Consider the following 20032-nt stretch of genomic DNA (forward strand, 5'->3'; position numbering starts at 1 on the left):
TGAAAACAATGGAGACTGAAATCTACAAAGGAGATTTTATTTCTTATTCACACAATATTCTGTATTATTTCCTACAAGCAGTCCACTTGGACATAAGTGGTGTTAATTCAGATTTCCCAAACTTGTCCCTGAAAACACCATAATGAAATCCTGAACAATCTATAACTTCTTACAAAGGCCTTGGGCTACTCAGTGAAAGCTCTTCGTGTTCCCTCTGCATCACCTAGTATTATATATGCTCAGAATCTACAAAGACTCTGATGTGAACAAGTTAAATCTTATGGTAAAATACACCTGCCTTGAACTGCATTGCATTTATCAAGGGCCTAACTCATAGATTTTGCCCAGAAGCTCTTACACAGAAAGAAAAAGGACAAAAAAAGGCAGGAATAATATTAGGTATCAGAAATTAGAAAAAGTTATTTTTAGCTCTTTATCCCTATACCAGCATAGCAGCATATAAACCACCTACAATTTCCAACAATTAAGAGAATTCAAAATCTACCAGGAAGGCAAAAGAAAAGCAAAGGTGCACATAGAAGACTGAGATTAGTAGATTCATCACCCTATTGAAAAAAACACCATATAAAATTAAACAATAAAAACAAATATTAAAAAATGAGGCTTTCAATATTAATTTATACATTTAGATGCTTTCTGTTTTTATAAAACATACACCTATAAACATGTCTTCCACCTAAAATCAACTTCTTGCAGACTTTGCAATCTCCACATAGTGGTGTCACTATCTGACAACCAAACGGGGAAACACAAGTTTGTTCTCTACCATCTAAAAGGCTGAAATGTAAACTATACTCCAAATGACTCTAGTTTTATAGCATTTTTTCTTTGCTCTTTAAAATACATGATGCTTAAACTGAATATGCTCTGTAGCACGTATAACAGTGGTATCAGAAGACAGTTCTGTTGTCTCAGCTGGAAATCTTTAAAGCAGACATAACAAGTTTTTTAAGTTCTATTTCAGGCTTATGTTTTAAGATCAGTAAATGACTTAAACAAATGGTTGACTTGAACTTTGCTGACTCAGCCTCGCAACCCAGTATAAACATAACTGGATTCTAAAAACAGAAACCCTAACTCCTCCCTTGCCACAGCTACCTACCAACACGGGAAACATCATTATGTCTTACTTAATACGAAATTACCATTGTATCAGTTATCAAGCAGAGCCAAACACTTATCCATTTACTTTACAGTCTGGCGTCACTTCATGCATTTCCTCAGTATTCAACATATTCTCAGTTCTGGTTGTGTAAAAACAATTTTTTTTTTTAATCAGACTAATTTGTGTGATCTCATTTAGCATCTCTAGTATTCTATGTTTTTTATTAGAAATGAGTGAGTGATGAGTGCAGAATCAAGATCAAAAGCACCTTCTGTTACTTTTTATAGACTTTCTTCAGCTGCACTCCATCCATTTTCTTTGGAAAGTGATAGTTCTTCTTACTTCACCTTGAAATAGTGATCAGTCTCTTCCCAACCTGTTAATATTGGAAATGGTATTAACCAGCATGTTACCTTGCCATTGCTCCCCTGCCTGTGAATGAGCTCGTCTGGGATCCAGATAAATGTCCTCCCTCGACAGAAATGACTCTCTGCAGTTCTGAAGACGTATCCTCGCACAGCGAATGGGTTCTGCAAAAGCAATTTTTTTTTTAATTATATATAGCCTACTGCAAATCTTCCCCCAACCAGTTCTTAACTCTACTGCATCAGAAAACTGTGCAGCAAATTGTCCTCTTTCTAGTAATATGGCATGCATTTGATGAATATAAAGCTAAGCCTATATTCCCACTTTTCTGGAGCCATCCAATACCAAACGAAGTCAGTGGAGGCTCTGCCACCTGAGCCAGCAAGCTCAGAAGCAGATTCCTGACTGGTCAATATGACTCTGGTGTACAGATACACAACTAGGGGAAGCACATTTGCTACTCTGTCAGCTCATGAAAGCACATGAGCAGCTTTCCTTTAACATGGAGAACATCTCCAGGGGGCTTTGAAGTGACTGCCCACTGCTTTTTTCAGTCTTGTTCTCCCAAACATTGTTTCAGTTTAACAGTCTGAAATTTCTATCACTATTGTTCCTTCACATGGCTCAATGGAAATAGGCACCCCTTTTCATTTCACTGTTGCTTGGATCGAAAGACTGTGATTTTACTGTAGTTTATGCTGAGCAGCATCACTGTTCTTACCAGCCTACTGCCACCAGCTGCATAACTGAAGCCGTAATGCTGCCCGCTTCCTCAGTGAAACTCCACCTATTGTTTAGGAAAAGAGGCTACAGATGTTCAAAGCTACTCTGGTAATGATGAGATGAGGCACCTCAGGACACTGGCATATGCAAAAAATAATACAGCATCACAGTTGCGTGAAACTGCAGACAGTGATTATACTGCTGTGTGCAGTGTCTACCAACTTGCATGAGTTCCTGTAATTGTAAGACTGCTTATTAGCAATGAAATAATTAGAATTTAAAAAAAAAAAAAAAGGATGAAAAAGGATGAAAATTTAGTTTTATCTTTCAGTAATAGAGTTTTGGAACTGTCTTCACTGGAACCAGGACTTCATCAAAACTTCTCTGTGTTTTTCATTCTTTAGGATTCGTTTTAGAAGACTTTAACACATCAAAGATCACATTTTTCCCCTTTCGTAATGCAAACAAGAATTCTCACTGTTAATCTGCATTGCCAGAAAAACACTGAATATGATACTTGCAGGAACTTCATAAGAACTGGCAATAGCATTTTGAGTGCCCACAACAGGATAATTAGCAACTCAGTTTTACATGTACTCACAGCAGAGAAGCTGACAAACAAAGAATTTAAACTTTAAAATTTCTACTCCAACAACCAAGCTACCAGAGATAGGAACTCATGGTATCACAGAATCACAGAGTCATTAAGTCAAAAGCCCTCCAAGACCATCTGGTCCAACCATCCCCCTAAAACCAATGTCACCCACTAAACCATGTCCCTAAGCACCACGTCCAACCTTTCCTTGAACACCCCCAGGGACGGTGACTCCACCACCTCCCTGGGCAACCTGTCCCAATGCCTGACTGCTCTTTCTGAGAAGAAATATCTCCTCATTTCCAGCCTGAACCTCCCCTGGCACAACTTGAGGCCCTTCCCTCTAGTCCTATCACCAGTTACCTGGGAGAAGAGGCTGACCCCCAGCTCCCCACACCTTCCTTTCAGGTAGCTGTAGAGAGCAATGAGGTCTCCCCTGAGCCTCCTCTTCCCCAGACTAAACAACCCCAGCTCCCTCAGCCGCTCCTCACAGGACTTGTGCTCCAGGCCCTTCACCAGCTTCGTAGCCCTTCTCTGGACACGCTCCAGGGCCTCGATGTCCTTCTTGTAGTGAGGGGCCCAAAGCTGAGCACAGTACTCGAGGTGCGGCCTCACCAGAGCAGAGTACAGGGGGACGATCACCTCCCTGGTCCTGCTGGCTGCACTATTCCTGATACAAGCCAGGATGCCGTTGGCCTTCTTGGCCACCTGGGCACACTGCTGGCTCATGTTCAGGAGAGCATCAGTCAGCACCCCCAGATCCTTTTCCTCTGCACAGCTTTCCAGCCACCCTGCCCCAAGCCTGTAGCACTGCATGGGGTTGTTGTGGCCAAAGTGCAGGACCTGGCACTTAGCCATGTTGAATCTCATCCCATTGGCCTCTGCCCATCGATCCAACCTGTCCAGGTCCCTCTGCAGGGCCTTCCTACCCTCCGACAGACCGACACTACCCCCCAACTTGGTGTCGTCTGCAAACTTACTGAGGGTGCACTCAATTCCCCCATCCAAATCATCAATAAAGATATTAAAGAAGATGGGACCCAACACCGACCCCTGGGGAACACCACTGGTGACCCGTCACCAGCTGGATTTCATTCTGTTCACCACCACTCTCTGGGCCTGGCTGTCCAGCCAGGTTTTAACACAGCAAAGAGTGTACTTGTCCAAGCCATGGGCTGCCTGATTCTCCAGCAGAATACTGTGGGAGTCTAGGTAGACCTTGTCTGGTAGACCACATCAACAGCCTTTCCCTCATCCACCAGGCGGTTCACCCAGTCACAGAGGGAGATGAGGTTGGTCAGGCAGGACTTGCCTTTCATGAACCCATGATGACTGGGCCAGATCCCCCACCCAGTAGTCCCGCATCCATTGTGTGATTGCATTCAAGATGACCTGTTCCATCACTTTTCCTGGCACCAAGGTCAGGCTGACAGGCCTGTGGTTCCCTGGGTCCTCCTTATGACCATTCTTATAGATGGGTGTCACATTAGCAAGTCTCCAGTCATCTGGGACTTCTCTGGATGACCATGACTGCTGATAGATGGTAGAAAGCAGCTTGGCAATCACATCTGCCAGTCCCTCAGCACCCTTGGGTGGATCCCATCTGGCCCCATAGACTTGTGACAGTCCAGGTGGAGCAGCAGGTCTCTAACTGTTTCCACCTGAACCCTGAAATTCTTAACCGTTTTATTCTCCTCTTCTAATACAAAGCACCAAAAGATGCTGGTTAGTATTGAAAAAGTTTTATAACCTAGTTTATGTGGTGGGTGCTACGAGTATCATGGATGCCAACGTTAACATGTCTTGCAGGGGAGGATGAGCAAACTCATAGGACAGAAATACATTAAGGACAACAAGATACACTGAGCCCACATTCAGAAAATTCTGCTGAGCTGGATGCTGGGAGAGTATTAAAGGTGAGTATTTTGTAGATACCTGCAATTTGCACACACACACACAAAATTTTTATGTATTTATTTATTTATTTATTTTCCTGGAGCATCTGCCTACATTCCTGTCAAGGAGATGATACTACTCAAGACAGTCTTTTAGATGGCACTGCTATGCCTGTTTTAAAGACTTTATATTCCTCTTTAGAGGAAAATATAATTTTTGTGTGATCTTAGACAGCAATGGATTCTAACATTGCTACTGTTCTTATTTATTTGAGTCCTGAAAATACATTTTTAAAGGAGACAGAAAGAGTTCTTAGAAAATAACTTTTTTTTCTTTTTCTTTTTCTTTTTCTTTTTCTTTTTCTTTTTCTTTTTCTTTTTCTTTTTCTTTTTCTTTTTCTTTTTCTTTTTCTTTTTCTTTTTCTTTTTCCTCAGCCAGTTGAAGAAAACTTGACACAGAAGTCAGGCCCAGGAAATCAGGTCAAACAGATTTTTGCTGAAGTTTCAGAGGAAGATCTATTTCAATTTCATTAGCCTCCATGAGCACAGTGAAACAAATTTAACACCATGCAATGTTCTATTTTGATGTAACTCTGCTGGTTTATTAGTGGGAACAAGAGCCAAGCAGGAGGTGAGAACTGCTATCCAAAAGGCACTGTTAACTAGCCTTATTTCTTTTTTTGTACACTTCTTTATTTACGTTCTCCTTTATTGCTGATATTATTCCATTTGGGCATCTGCTGACAATATGCAAGAGGCTAAGAATGCAGGTACCAAAAGCAATACTGTCCCTCTAGCTCCATTCATCAGCACAGAGTCATGCTTGTTAATTACATCATCTGTTAAGTGCTTCGTGTGCAGGGTCATCAACTCTATATTCCTCAGCAATGTGGAAAGGTGTGCTCCACTGTCCCTACACAGGCTCATCATACTTTGTATTTCTGTAACATGAAGTTTTACCAACTTCCTATCCTCCTGCAAGCAGTAACTACAGAGGATTTACTGACATTCTTAAAAAAATAATAAAAAATTTGCTTTGATTCTGGAAAAAATTCAGGGTATGGCTTTTGGTGTCTAGAGCCAGAGGTATGTTGAATAAATAATGTTTAAATCTAGGTGAAAAAAAAAATCAACATGCTTAACAGACCTTCAAATCTGATTCACAGTCCCATAAAACCAGTTAAAACTTTTCAGTGATTTAATTACTCTCCGGTCAGATTCTTACCAAGGAGTGATCAGACGTACTCTGTGAAAAATTTGTATCTGGTGCTCCAAAAAAGCCTGCTAAATTGTAGGGAAAAAAAAGGCAAAACTCTCAGACACAACTACTGGAATCACATTTGATTATGGACTCAACTAGTGAAAATTTGAATTCCTTATTTTCGTTTGATTGCTTGATTGTATTATTCTATATGTGCATCAAGATTTTCTATAACTAGGTTTATGTTATATTTAAATATAAAAATTGATATGTAAATTCAGGTTTACCTTGCAAAAAAGTTATAACATACAGACAACTCATGAAAATTAAAATAATTTTGTGGGCAACACTAAAGGGCTTGCATTTTACTTTTACAAGTAATACACAAAAGGCTCTGCCAGGTAAACCTTAAGAAAGCACCTGTCCAACATTATAGAGCAATCATAAACACATTCCACTTTCATTCACCCAAATGCAAATTGAAAAGTAAACCTAAAATAATCTCTTTCTTCCATTATTATAAATCCCTCTTATACAACTCATGTGCTCATTTCTGATTTTTCTTAACCATGTGCAGATAACACAAGAGGCCTCATTTGTCAACTGGCTTTACGTTGAGTCACCATCCCTGGAGGTCTTTAAAAGATGCTTAAATGTAGAGCTTAGTGGTATGGTTTAGTGGAGGGCTTGTTAGTGTTAGGTCAGAGGTTGGACTAGCTGATCTTGGAGGTCTCTTCCAACCTAGATGATTCTGTGATTCTGTGAAAGAGACAGTTACAGATTGGGCTTTTGATGCAACATGTTCAACACACATGGCCTAGTTTTTACTTTATTTTTACAAACATAAACTCATTCCTGTCTGGACTCCGTGAGCTTGTCCGGTATCTGCAGCAAAACAGTAACCACTGCCATTACTGTCCAAGTAATCCATTACTGTGTTACACAGCCAGAAATCAACATGAGAAGAGAATACATAGTGTGCCAAGAAACAGAGAGCAGGCTACAAAGTAGAAACACCAGCAGATGACAGTGCCCCTCAACTTATGCTGAAAAATACTTTTTGCTCCATTTCTCACGGAGGGAAACATACACTTTTCTCTTTAGCTTTCTAAGGACCAATTTATTCCCATGCTTTCGAGCTATCTATCAGAGTAAACTCTAGGAAGGATAGTTACATTAGCACCTGCTCTGTACCCTTCCCTTGCCTTAATTTGGGTCTATGTTTGCACAAAGTTCATGAAGTAAACCCTAGAAGACTATTTTCACCGAAAATGCATGGAAATAACCCAGAACTTTCATTTAGTGGAGACTGTTCTGATGTTCTGATCAGTTCAAGAGGAATGGGCAAAGCCCTTTGGGGTAATAACTGGGAGCCAGACTTCAAGAGCAAGATTTAGCTCCAGATGGCAGTCACCTAAATTCAGGTGTCTAATATAAGCTATCTACATTCCCATTATAGTCAATTGAGATCTTAGGATACGATTCACTTGCTTCAATAGAGGAGTCTAGTATAGAGGTCTCACTTTAGTGCCAGCTAGATGTTTCAAATACTCTTATGATATTTCAAATAGCTTTAGATGCCTGTGTTTATGCAACCAAATACCTCTCATAATAAACACAGTCAAAGGAGCCTGAAAAGCCATTCAAATTCAGGGTAAGCTGAACAGCTCCCTAGGCTCCACTGACTATTATTGACTAGGTCTCCACTGACGCTAGTACAAACAGACACCTACTCACATAAAGACACAGAAATCCAGATGTCTACAGGGCACACCTGAATCCCATTTCCAAAATTTAGATAGCAAAACCACATCTGTAAGCTATTGTGCTCTCTCCTATGCGAGCCATTTCTACAGAGAGGCTGGATTTTAAAAATCAAGACCCATTTATTATTTTTTGTTTTGCTGATTTTTGTTTTACAAAATGAACTGGGTTTACAGCACTACACTATAAGAATATGGGCATATGTATCACTATCTCTGGTATAACAGAGAACGACAGTTTAAAGACCACCAGCAGCTTCCTGTTAATTGTTTCAGTAAGTGCTTTTCCTTGATAGTACCACATTCCACAGCAGAAAAGCACTTAAGCACATCCTTAGCATTAAGCATAAATTTAACACTCACTGACTTTAATGGGAACTAAGTAATGTGCTTAATTGCTTTGTTGAACTACAGCCAACAGGAGTCAGAGGAAGATAAGAAGTTTCACTAGTCTAGAAAACCCGTGGTTTGTTTTGTTTTGTTTTCCTATTGTCTATAGTTTTAGAACATGCTAACCTGAATTTGAAAAATGCGTATCAGAATTCTTCCTTGGATGAGGTTAAGGACCAATGTCCCACAACCATCTCCAACATGAAGATCTGAAAGTGGAAGCCTCTGTTTGACAATGACTGAAGCTGTAAGTATGGAACTGGAAACAGAAACCATCTTTGATGTTTGTGACAGATAATAAATGAAACGTGTTTTACTATCTTCAAGCTCCCAGCCTTCCAGATGCATTTACAATCTCTCCCTTGGCTTTAATTCACATTTTCTTTCCATGGAAAAAAGGATTAACTTTTGCCAAATTAAACAGAGTGAAAGAGTTCTGTCTTATAAAAAGCTAAAAATTTGTCTTCTGGCAAATAATAATCATATTCTTATAGATTGAACAGTCTAAAATACATTTGTGTTCTAATGAATACAATCATACGTAGTTTTGCCCATATACATACAATTTTTTTTCAGCAGCATTACAAAGGTATTATATATACTCACTGGCAATCACTTCAGTGAGCCAAAAACCTTAAACCTCCCTTTAAAAAGAAAAAACAAAACACTTAAACCGTGATCTCTTTTACAGAGTGAGATTGTATCTTTTTACTCACCTATGTACTCCTGTAATTAATGCTGACCACAACAAACTTCATTTTAAATAAATGTCTCTTCAAGACCACACTTATCATGATAAAGTGCAATTCATATTTCAGTCCCTTTATCTGTCATAAGTCATTGCCTCTGAAACTGCAGGTGACTGCAGTGATTTAATTCTACATTTAAATCTTTATAACCACACTCACATCCCTGCTAGCAGGACCGTTTTGTGAGTGAGCTGCCAATCACTAATATTCTCTACCCTACTTCCCGCCCCCCCCCCCCCCCCAAAAAAAAATTACATAAGGAAGGAAAGGCTCATTTCAATCTGTGTTTTCCCTGTTTCTGAGGTATGACTGTAAATGGAGACAAAGTGACATGGCCCTTCCAAATCTCCCCAACACCACAAGGTAGTATAACTAAGTCAAGCAAGCCATACTGCACAGAATAAAAGCAGCTCCATTTTTACACCTACATGCCAGAAGGTATCATGTAAGCAAAGCAGGAAGGAAAAAAAAAAAAAAAAAAAAGACTAATCTGAAGAGGACAGGGATCATATCCATACTACATGCTAGGAACATGCAATCCAAAATTATCATAACCCAGGCAGTCCTATTATACCTACAGGCTTTTGAATACTCTGGTCTGGGTACACAGTTGATCAGCAAGAGACCACCTGAAAAGGCCCCCATAGCTGAGGTGGTTAACCACAAGCCAAAAGCAGGCCACTTTTTCAGGCCTGTACAGGTGCTGTGGATCATCAGACACTTTCCAGCAGGCCCAGCAGCATTTGCCCAGACTAAAGAAATGACTGGTGCTGTGTGAAAAATAAGTCCTAAGCACACTGGGCTTTTTAAGCAGTTCTATTTTAAGCAGTTACTTCAAAACTATTGAAACAGAGGAAAGTGGATGTAAAGAAACCATTACAGTTCAACTGTACAGTGAGAGGCTCTGAAAAGACACTACAAAAATGTTGATACCTTAACATGCTATATATGTTCCCTATCACAGGAGCCAGGCAGTTTGAAGAGGTTGCTTTTAAAAACCTTCCTAAGGCTTTTCACCGCATGGCACTGGGAGGATCCTTTTTTCTCCAAATCCCAAGCACACTCCAAACACAGGTTCTTGCAAGCTGCATGGTGACTCAAGAAAGATGTTTCTCCTTATTGAGCTGTTATAATTACCACTAAAGTGAATATGATTTATTCCTGAGGTAATACAGGTTCTAGATCCAAAACTACAAGCCATGATAACCTTCTTATCGCTGTCTCTTCTGTACTTTGGATATACACTGCTAAGTCAGTTAAATACACTGGGTCAACAGTGATGTGGTATAACACTTCCAAAATGCAGAGCCAGAGGACTGTCACAATATATGCAGCAATCTGTCCTCTTGCAAATTATGCAGCAATGTGACTGTGATGAAATGAACGCATTACCTGATAAAGCCATTTTCAATCCTTTCAATATCTTCATCAGTAGTTCTGACAGACAGTCTGTGCATACCAGGGTAGGAGTGCTGGGTGTTGATTTTTGCCATTTTGCTTTACATATTAACATCTAAATGATAGCTGAAAAAGAAGAAAAAACACGTTTTATGAAGGCTGCTAGAGTAATGTGATGAGTTCTTAAAAACAGTGATTTACTAAACCAACACAACAGTAAAAAGCAAATTCAACCATTTAAAGAATAGCCATTGTTATTTACACACACAATATGACAGCCAGACATAATGAAATGAGTCTAGAAATAGTCCCCATTTACCTTATTTAACTCTTGGAAACCTGGTTAGTGTTTCAAATTTCTCATTTTTCTTCAGTAAATACAAAACTGTCTGTTTTTAAATACATATCAGCTAACTTAAGCTTTTCTAGGGAAAAAACAAGCGTTTCTATGACATATTGATATAAAAAAATAAAGAGGTCTTTGAACCCACTCTCAGATTTCAATGTTCACTCCGAAGAACTGATTCCTGAAGCAAAGATAATTTATGCTAAAAATATAACTACATATAAAAATGTTAATTGAAACATTCTTACAAAATGAGTCAATTTTGTATGTTCAAAAAACATTTTTGTAACTGTAATTTGTAACTGTAACTGTATATCCATTATAAATATCAATGAATATGATTTGTTTTCAAACAATTCAGCCTTTGAGAGAGAAATATTTTAATAAATTAACCAGCCAAATGAATCTGTTTCAAAGTAAATATAGTACCAAAAATCTCTTATCTCCAGGAAAAATTTTCATTAATCATTTCTGAGTTATAATTATTGCTCCTATTACATACCTTGTACCACAGAAATAGATAGGTTATGCACAATGGCGATTTGGTGATTTGAATGTTTATTTTGCCCCAGCAGTGAGCTTAAATTTAACTGCCATTTCTCAAATATTAATTTGAACATAATTTGAGATAAGATTAAAATGTGGTTTTCCTTTAGTCATTACTGATTTCTTTCAAGTTCAGCATACCAAAACCTGCAAAAGTAGCCTACCATTTACGCTCTCACTGCCCAGGTCCCAAAACTCGATGTTATAATGGGAGGCTACAATGCAGTGGGCAGGGAGTTATGAGCACTTCATTTAAAAACAGAGCAGCATGCTTCCTGATGGCAAATTATTGTGCGCAGACAAAAGGCACAGCGGCAAATTGCTTCTTCCTACTAATAGTTGCTCTTGCTGCCTGTTGCATTTCCACTGCTTGGAGCTACGCTAAGTCTAACGAAAAGGAGCTTTGGAGTAAGGTGGCATGAGTTGCTTGAATTTTACTGCGCTGTATAGTCACTACTCTCCTTTAAAGCTCAGCCAAATCAATTTTTTCTTAAACTGAAATAGAATTCTCCGTCACACTGCAGGAGAGTTGTCACTCTTCCACTCAACAGCATAATGTATTCCCCAGGTACCTCATTAGACTTCCACTTTATACTACTTCAAAGTTTTAAAAACCTGATGGTGAGAAAAGCAGAACAATTCATAAGTAACAAAGCACTAACTTTGTTCTAAGGATGCATTTCCAACACAACATTAGCACTGAGTTAAGATCTTCACTAGTTCTGCCAGCTAACACAACAATAACCCCGTCATTAGTTGTGACGATTCACAATCAGATTGATGTCTATCTACAGCAGTTCTTAAACTAAAGTCACCTGGCTTATGATATCCAACAAAATGAGTATCTCTGGTAAGACAATAGGAGTATGAGATAATAATAAACTTCTGAAATCCAGGGATGAAGTAAGTAATTTTCTACCAGCAACAGGTAGTCCCTCACTAAAAAGAAACATTGCCTCTGTAAGTATATCTGTAAGCTTGAAACCGGCATGGCTTCTCCAGATGTTACTAATCTCCTGGAATTAGATATTACTAATCTGGAATTAGACACCACTAATAGATGCTGGATATTGCTAATCTCCTGCAATGCTTTGAATACGCCCGTGGAGTAGTGAGTACAGCAAACAGTTGCACGCTTTATTTAGACTTTCAAAAGCTGGACTACTGAAGAAACAAAACAAGCTGCAGGATATAAAACCAACACTACTTTGGATGAAAAGCTAGCTAAGAAGACAGAAAGCAGCAACAGGACTGAACAGTCAACCTTCACCACTGCAGAAGTTTAAGAACAATATTCCTCAGGCTTCCATGTGAATACCTGACATTAATGGTGTGGATGTAAAGAACGAGCAGTGAGACAAGATCTCAGGATGGCAAAAAGTACTGCAGAAACAAGAGGAGTGCAGGGAACTTCGGTGACCCACATCAACTAGATCAATTTCTCGACTTGATGGCAAGTGACATGCAATGTAGGGAAATGCAAATCAATGCATGCCGGTAAAAAGCGTGTAAACTACAACCTTATCGGCTCCCAAACTAACCGTGTGCTCTCACAAAGGGAACCTGAACATTATATACGTACAGCTCGGCGAAATGCCCTGCTCAGTGCCAAGCAGGCCTGCTGACACAATAGCTAACAAGATGAGGGAAGATGTATACATGGGTAGTGTTAATAACACAAAGAATATTAAAACTGCTCCATGAAACAACAGTGCAGACCCATCTGGAATACTCTTAGTCCTGCCCTTAAACAAAATATACCGCAGAACAATACCACGGCAAGAATGACCAAGAAAGGCAATGAATAAGAAGCCTTTTATTGTTAATTATTGTTATATTTTATTGGAGATATTTTATTAAAAATTTTAGATTTTATTATAAAATAAAAATATGTGGGCAAACAGAGCTCACTTCAGAGCCCTTACAGTGATTTCAGCTGTAAAATCTCAATTCAATGTACACTGCAATCTGAACCCCTGTTCTGCACTAGAATGGAAGAAAGGCGGAGGGAAAAAATCACAGAAGCACAAGCCCACCATTAAGCAGTAAAGCACATTGATATATTTTTGGAAGAAGTGCCATGCAAGCCCAGCTGTGGTAGAGGGAGATGTAGCACAGGACTGGCAGAAATAACCAACGCAGGGATTTGGGTACAGGGAAGGTGGTGAGACCCGAATAAACTAGTCGGCCTTGCATGAAGCACATGAAATTCTGACAAATTACAGGCCGATAAAGAAGTATTTGTTCCTTCTAGACCTCCAAGGTTCCTAACAATAAGTGTGTTTTGAAATGCTTCTCTCTTCCAAATTCCATGAAATTGCATCCAAACCCAGCCAGAGTCTGTCTAGGCAGCAGCTCACAGTGAGCTTGGTGCTGCCAGGAGTCAGCCAGCAGGAGAACACTGCAGTGGCGTGAGGCTCCTCACAAACCTTTTGGAGAGCTCTTCAGACAGCGCCAGCTGGGGTCCGCGAGCCTAAACCTTTCACAAAAAGTGGATGCTTACAAGACAGTTTTAAGAACAGCACGGAGCTCATCTTTGTATTTTAAGACAGTTGTTGCAGTGAGTTGCCCTTGGTTGGCTGCCAGCTGCTTTCTCACTCCGTCTCCTCAACAATCCAGGGGAGAAAGTAAGATGACAAAGCTCGTGGGTTGACAAAGACAGGGAGATCACTTACCGATTACTGTCACAGGCCAAACAGACTTGACTTGAGGAAAATTATTGTAATTTATTGCCAATTAATACAATAGAGTTGGATGGTAACAGACAAAAACAGCTTTCCCCTCCACCCCTCCTGCTTTTTTCCCCAAGCTCGTAGGTACCCTGGCTGCTCTGAATATTTAATGCTGGAAATTACACTGAGGGTAAAACTTGACTGCCTAAAGGCTGACATGTCTGATAAGTCCATGGTGGGCACTCAAAACAGGTATCTAGCTCACAAGAAAGTTACCTAGATAAAGAGGTAGGTAAGCAAATATGTAGGTAGGCAGGTAAGCAGGTAGGCAGACAGACAGACATAGTCATGTGAGCCTAAGCCTAGTTATCCAGTTTGGGGCAAGAAATTTGAAGAACTGGATCCTTAAACTATCCTCATGATTTTTAATTTTCCAGAACTCAGTGACTTCTGTTTAAGCACGCTGAGTCACACCACAGAAAACAGAAACTACCACAGGTTGCCACAGTTTTTCAGAAGTGAAGAATTGTCTAGTGTTGGAAAGCAAAATAAAACCTATCTGAAATAATCCAAGTTCTTGAAAGAATGACATCTTTACCTGTGACTTACGCAGAGTTCTCACATGCTTCCTCAGTCAGTATTTCTTTCCTTGTTACCAATTACACTAACCTGAAAGAGATTAATAATAATTCCACACTCCATAATATTGCTTTTTGGTGCGTAAATCACTGAGACTGAAATAAGAGACAAGTGAGAAGTATGTGTTATCCTACTAAAAATATAATAAATTACAAATTAGTGATAGCTCTCCCTATTCCAGATGCAAGTAGTCCAAGTACTGTTTAGTACTCTTCCTTCTAGATTAAGCTGCAACTGATGTTTTATGTAAAATTCACTTATATGCACTGTTTGGTATAGAAGACCCATTTCATCAAGACAGCCAGTTGTCTAACAGCAACCATGAGTTCAAGAGACAAATGAAAGCTTCAGATTCACATAAGCATTTCCTAATTTTGAAAACTAGGTCCTACTGATTTCTTCATAATATTAAAGACTTAGGACTAAAGGTACGAAGGCTGTAGGATGTATCTGTTAGGAAAGCCACCATCCAGTGGCTTTCCCAAGTTGAGCACCCAGGCTCCCTACAGAAGGCATGCAGAAAATCGGGTACCCGAGAATATGATGCTGAGAAGGAACACCAGCCAAGAGGAAATGACTGAAGCTAAAATAGGAGACTGAAAATCAGTAGGCGTCTAACTCCTGGCCAAAAGTGACTGCCTAAACAGACTGCAGGACACACTCACATGTACTTTCTCATGGGTTTGCTGTACTCTGACAATACACACTAGGGCAGCTGCAGGGATGGCCTCTGAGCAGCTTCACAGGTTAGGAATTTGACAATTCTGCACATGCCCAGCAGAAACAAACAAACAAATGAATAAAAACACACAGGTATACATTTAAATGTTACAAATTACATCAAATTTAGGAAGTTGCTGGCTATCAGCTAAGCCACCAAAACCAACTGGGTAGGTAGCCTGTCAAAACTGTGTAATACATATGAGCTGAAACATCCGTGAAAGAGGCTGGATTTAATATATTCTCCCTCCATCAAGATGCCACGTTTGAGCTACTCTAACAGTTCCACTTCTGGACAGAATATGTTAACTCCCTATAACTCAATTCCAAAATACCAACCAAGCAAATGCCTATTAAAACTTCTGATGTGAAACAAACATCATTGTTTATCAAATAATGATGCCAGATCAAGCTGTTTACACCACCACTTAATATTCTTAAAGCTTATTTGTTCAGATGAAAAGGGCTACAAACAGGTAATACGGCAGAATTCAAAAACAGCTTTTCAAGGTGAATTATTTATCACTGCCACAGAGTAAAGGTGACTTTACTTCTGACTTTATAATGGATCTTACGTGTTTGTGTAGTTGGTAATACACCGTTGTTCTTAAGACTTTGACAAATGTTTTACTTATTGCTTTGGAAGCAGTGATAAGCTGCATCAGATCACTTACATCATTTTAGTTAAAACACTTTCCAAATCCTCACACAGCCTCTCGGGTTCAACCCTGGTAAATCCTTGGAATTTATTTTGGGATTTGACCTCCACCTACATAATCCTTGTTACATCACTTTGCAGTAGTTCTAGTTCAGCTGTACATGAGTGGTGTATGTTATTCATGACAGTCAGCAGTTCAACCAGTACAGGCAAAAATGGATTTCTAGGACTGGAGAACTGGACCCTGAGATAACTCTATGATTTGAAGACGTGGTGCAACTTGTTCTTTCAGTGTCTTAGAGCTTTCTAAATTAACCTGCAGATTTGACTCTGGCAAACTCTCATGGAAATGAGCTTTGTACAAAGGCTACTGGAACAAGTCCAAGGGGTTGAAAAAATAATAAGCAGGCTGCACCGCCATGCCCTCATCAACCATGATACCTAACAGCTTAAAACACCAGTTCTTAAACCCTGTGAGCTCTTTCAAAATTACCATTTTTATGATTACCTGCTAAGACATGTTGCATTTTCAATAGTCCATGGGCACTAGCTCCTGGAAGTACATGTCATTTATATGCACAGCCTAGTAACCCCAGCACTGAAGATCTGTCCAACAAACACTTTTCCTCAAAGGTACTCCAGGATGCGCATGGATTATGACATTGCTTATTCGTATAATTTATAGTTTTAGAATGAAATGAATATGATTATCCTTGATCCATTTGATGGCTAGGTCCTTGATGCCTTGAAATAGCAAAACAATATTTTAAATAAATGGAATTATTTGGTTTGGGCTTCCCTCTATACCTGTGAATTATTAGTAATATATGTCAATTTTCTAAGATTTACTCTTTTTTTTTTTTCCAGAACATTTCCTGTGAATTTGTTATTCTTAGAGTGGAAACTGTTGCACAGAAAATAGCTGTGTATATTGAGCATAGTATTGTAAATTACAGCACAGTAAGTTACAAATTACAGTTGACTGGACAGCCAAGGCACATTGCATTCTTTCTGTTGCCAGTAATGATGCAGGTATCCATGTTTATGTATGGAAAATAAGCTCGGCAAGGCTTCTCCAACTGCTAGCTAAAACTTAGCAGTTCTGCCAACATCTTTGTCGGTGCAGTTAGTGTTAAAAGTGAACATAAGAGGGGAATGAATGTTGCTAAAACATATCAGATTCACTGTAACGGTATTTACAAAATACATCGATATGTATACATGTGTATGAATGCTACCCATTCTAACTCGCTCCCTTCCCACTTTACGTAAACTACCACAGCCATCCCACTCGGCTAGGAAAGGAAAGCATGAGAGGCAATTTGTGTCATGTCTCACATGCAGTAGCAAGGCTTTCAGCAGAAGGGGATTTAACAGATGCTAATGCAAAGAGATGGCAACATTGGAGAAGCCTGCAGGATAACGTGCTGAACTGAAATGACAGAGCTTGGGTGCAAACTGGATGACAAAGGCTGGGATGAGCAGAGGCACACAGGAGGCAAAGCTGAGAGACGCTGACATGGAAGCATGGTGTATAATTTCGTAAAGCTGATGTGCTCTTCTCTCGTACCGTTCACTGCTTGTTTACCACTGATTACCTTTGCTGCTTAGACATCCTGACAGTCCCATTATCACGTGAACTGTGAATTTTTCTAATCGGGTGGTTTTAGCATGCACACTCAAAGAAGATGATATATTAAAAAAAAAAAAAAAAGAAGAAGAAAAAATAACTGTGCAGAATAAAGGCAAAATTATGCTATTGCAAAAACTAACATCTGAAACTCAAATTTACTCAATTATAACAATATAAATTACAGGTTTTTAAATATAATAGTTCTCTTACTCCTTGCTTTGATTGAAACAACTCCGGATGTAGGAAATACAGTAAGAATAGTTCATTATTAAACAGCACCAACATTTGCATTGAATATCATTTTTCCAGGGATCTGAAGCAGTGTTCAAGTCATTTTTCCTTGTATTCCCTTTGGCTTTTAGCAAGTGAGTAGAGTATGCTTCAGATAAAGTCACTGTTTATACTAATTATTGTATCTTGCACACTCGCAGGCACGCCGTGGACTGGTTTACACCTCACACGTTTTGCAAGAGATGTCATACCGATCAAAACAAGACCAGTTTAGCGGGAGCTCCAGGAACCCCAAGAAAGGAGCTTGCCCTGTGCCATCTGCTACCATTTTCTTGGCAGCGTGTGGGGCAACTTCAGGCTCACCCCACAGGCACCAGGCAGCAGGGAGGTTAGGGGCGCTGACCAGACAGGTGCCTTAGGCACTGAGAGTGGGGCGATTCCCCTCGACCCCACAGATCTTTGTGTGAATTAACGTAATTAACGCTTAAAATAAAAAGAGCATGAAAGTTACGCTTCCCCGGCAAACTTGTGAGCCCAGCGGAGGGCAGGCGGAGAGGTGCCGCAGCCCCACACCGCCTCCTCCAACTCACCCTTGGCGCTCTCCGTGCCGCTGTCGGCGCTCACAAACTCCCTCCCTCCGCCCGACCGGCTCCGGGGGCGAGCGATATAGCGATATATCGATATCCGCGGCGATATCCGCGGCTCCGACTCCTCTCCGGCTCCGGAGCTCCCCGGCGGGGCCGGGCCCGGCGCGGCCGCCCCCGGGCGGATTAGGGCCAAAGCCCGCCCGCCTGAGCCCGGCTCAGCGGGAAAAGCCGCTCCGAGGGCTCGGCGATCCTGTTAAGTTCTCGGAAGGGATCAAAACGTCAGAGCGGCCCGCCGGGCGCTCGTGCCCTCCTCCTCTTCCTCCTCCTCCTCCTCCTCCTCCTCCTCTTCCTCCGGCGGCCGGGCGCCTCAGCCCCTCGCTGCCCGCCGCCGCCATCCCGCCGCCGGCCATGCTGAGGGGAGAGGGCGGGCGGGGAGGCTCCGCGGGCTCCCCCGGCTCTTTCGCTCCCCTCTCGCCTTCCTCCTCCTCATATTCCTCTTCCTCATCTTCCTCCCCCTCTTCATCTTCCTCCTCCTCGGCCTCGGCGGCTGGCAGCGTGAGGGAGCGGGTGGGGCCCCACGCGAGGGCGGCCGTGAGGAGCAGGTGTCCCCGAGGGATTTCTCCTCGGGGTACCGCTGGATAAGTTTCTTCCCCCGTATTTTGCCACCCCACGCCTGCAGCAGGCAGGCAGTTCCCCTCGTTTTGTCACGTTTGAGGTCCGTGAAGGCTTTCACACTCCCCTGAACTTCTTCCCCTGACTCTGATGCTGCTTTTCGTAGGGTCCTGAAAAGCTGGAAACGAAGTGCTGTGTGCGAAAGCGCCATAAAATGACCACTCGGCTGGAAAAAGAGCCAGCATAGCCATGTCGTTTGTAGCTGAGAGGCTGTTGCACCTTGCTGCACAACGTCAGTTCAGCTAGACTGAACAAAACATGACTAGAAATGCATGTAAGTGCTCGGGTCTGGGGAGAGGGAACGAATTACTCACTGCTTTCCCCACTCTAAAAAAATATTTTATATATGAAAGATTAAGCACATCACGCACTACTCAGAGGAAAACTCTTAAAACTCTTAAAACACAATGAGAAATTCAAGGTCTACTTTCTCAAGCAACTATCACGTCAGTCTTCAGAGCAACACAGTGTTTGTTTGTTGATCAAAATAGAAATGTCCAGGAAGGCAGCAAGCATTTGAAGAGCATGTTTTTGCTTTCCCTTTGCTGCTCTATTGTTCCCTAGAGACCTCCAGGCGGTATTTTGGAAGCACAGGCGTGGGAGCTAGCCTACCAGGGGTGCACGACCTGCCAGGCTGCTGTCTTCCCTCGTGAAGCTCAGACACTGGTAGAACTTTATAGGTCTTACGTCTAGATACACACTGTCTGCGTATCCTGGCTTCCTATTACAAGGCCTAGTCATGCACATTGCCCCCATGTTATGGTTGCTATATGAAAGGAGCCTGGGCAGGGAATACACGAAAAACCTGTGGAATTTTTCCAAAGGTCCCAGATCTGGATAGCAAGAGGGCTAGGACTTGTGGTTGCATTGCAACTTGTTTCATCACCAAACTCTGGGATACAGTTTAAAGGCTAGTGCTGATGAATGCAAAGAAAGGAAGTCTATAGAGTCTGCAATTTTAGGGAGGATAAGTTCTCATCTAACCCATATTACTGCTTTTTGGTAGGGAGATGCTACTTCCTTGGTTTTGACACAATTGGCTTCAGCTTGGTATTTGGCCCAGAAATGTGTAAATTTGCAACTTAACTGTTATTTTTGGCACCTAACCTTGGTAAAAATTAC

The 20032-nt window shown here is 41.0% G+C and overlaps 1 protein-coding gene across 5 annotated transcripts in view; it reads right to left on the reverse strand.

Annotated features, from left to right (window-relative positions):
- CNGA3 (cyclic nucleotide gated channel subunit alpha 3) overlaps positions 1-19147 on the reverse strand; it is a 43222-nt gene extending 24075 nt beyond the window's left edge. For 2 of the 5 annotated variants that reach the window (XM_080570568.1, XM_080570566.1), the window contains exons 1-4: positions 18242-19145; positions 14369-14439; positions 10201-10332; positions 1540-1656 (exon numbers count right to left, since the gene is read on the reverse strand). In XM_080570568.1, coding sequence (XP_080426694.1) covers positions 1540-1656; positions 10201-10301 — 218 coding nt within the window. In that variant the 5' untranslated portion in view covers positions 10302-10332; positions 14369-14439; positions 18242-19145. Of the gene's footprint in view, positions 1-1539; positions 1657-10200; positions 10333-14368; positions 14440-18241 lie in introns of all 5 variants that reach the window. The other 3 variants (XM_080570569.1, XM_080570570.1, XM_080570567.1) reach the window with 3 other exon arrangements.
- Between the last annotated feature and the right edge of the window lie 885 nt (positions 19148-20032).

This window comes from Anser brachyrhynchus (assembly GCF_964034855.1).
Source record: "Anser brachyrhynchus genome assembly, chromosome: 1".
NCBI lineage: Eukaryota > Metazoa > Chordata > Aves > Anseriformes > Anatidae > Anser > Anser brachyrhynchus.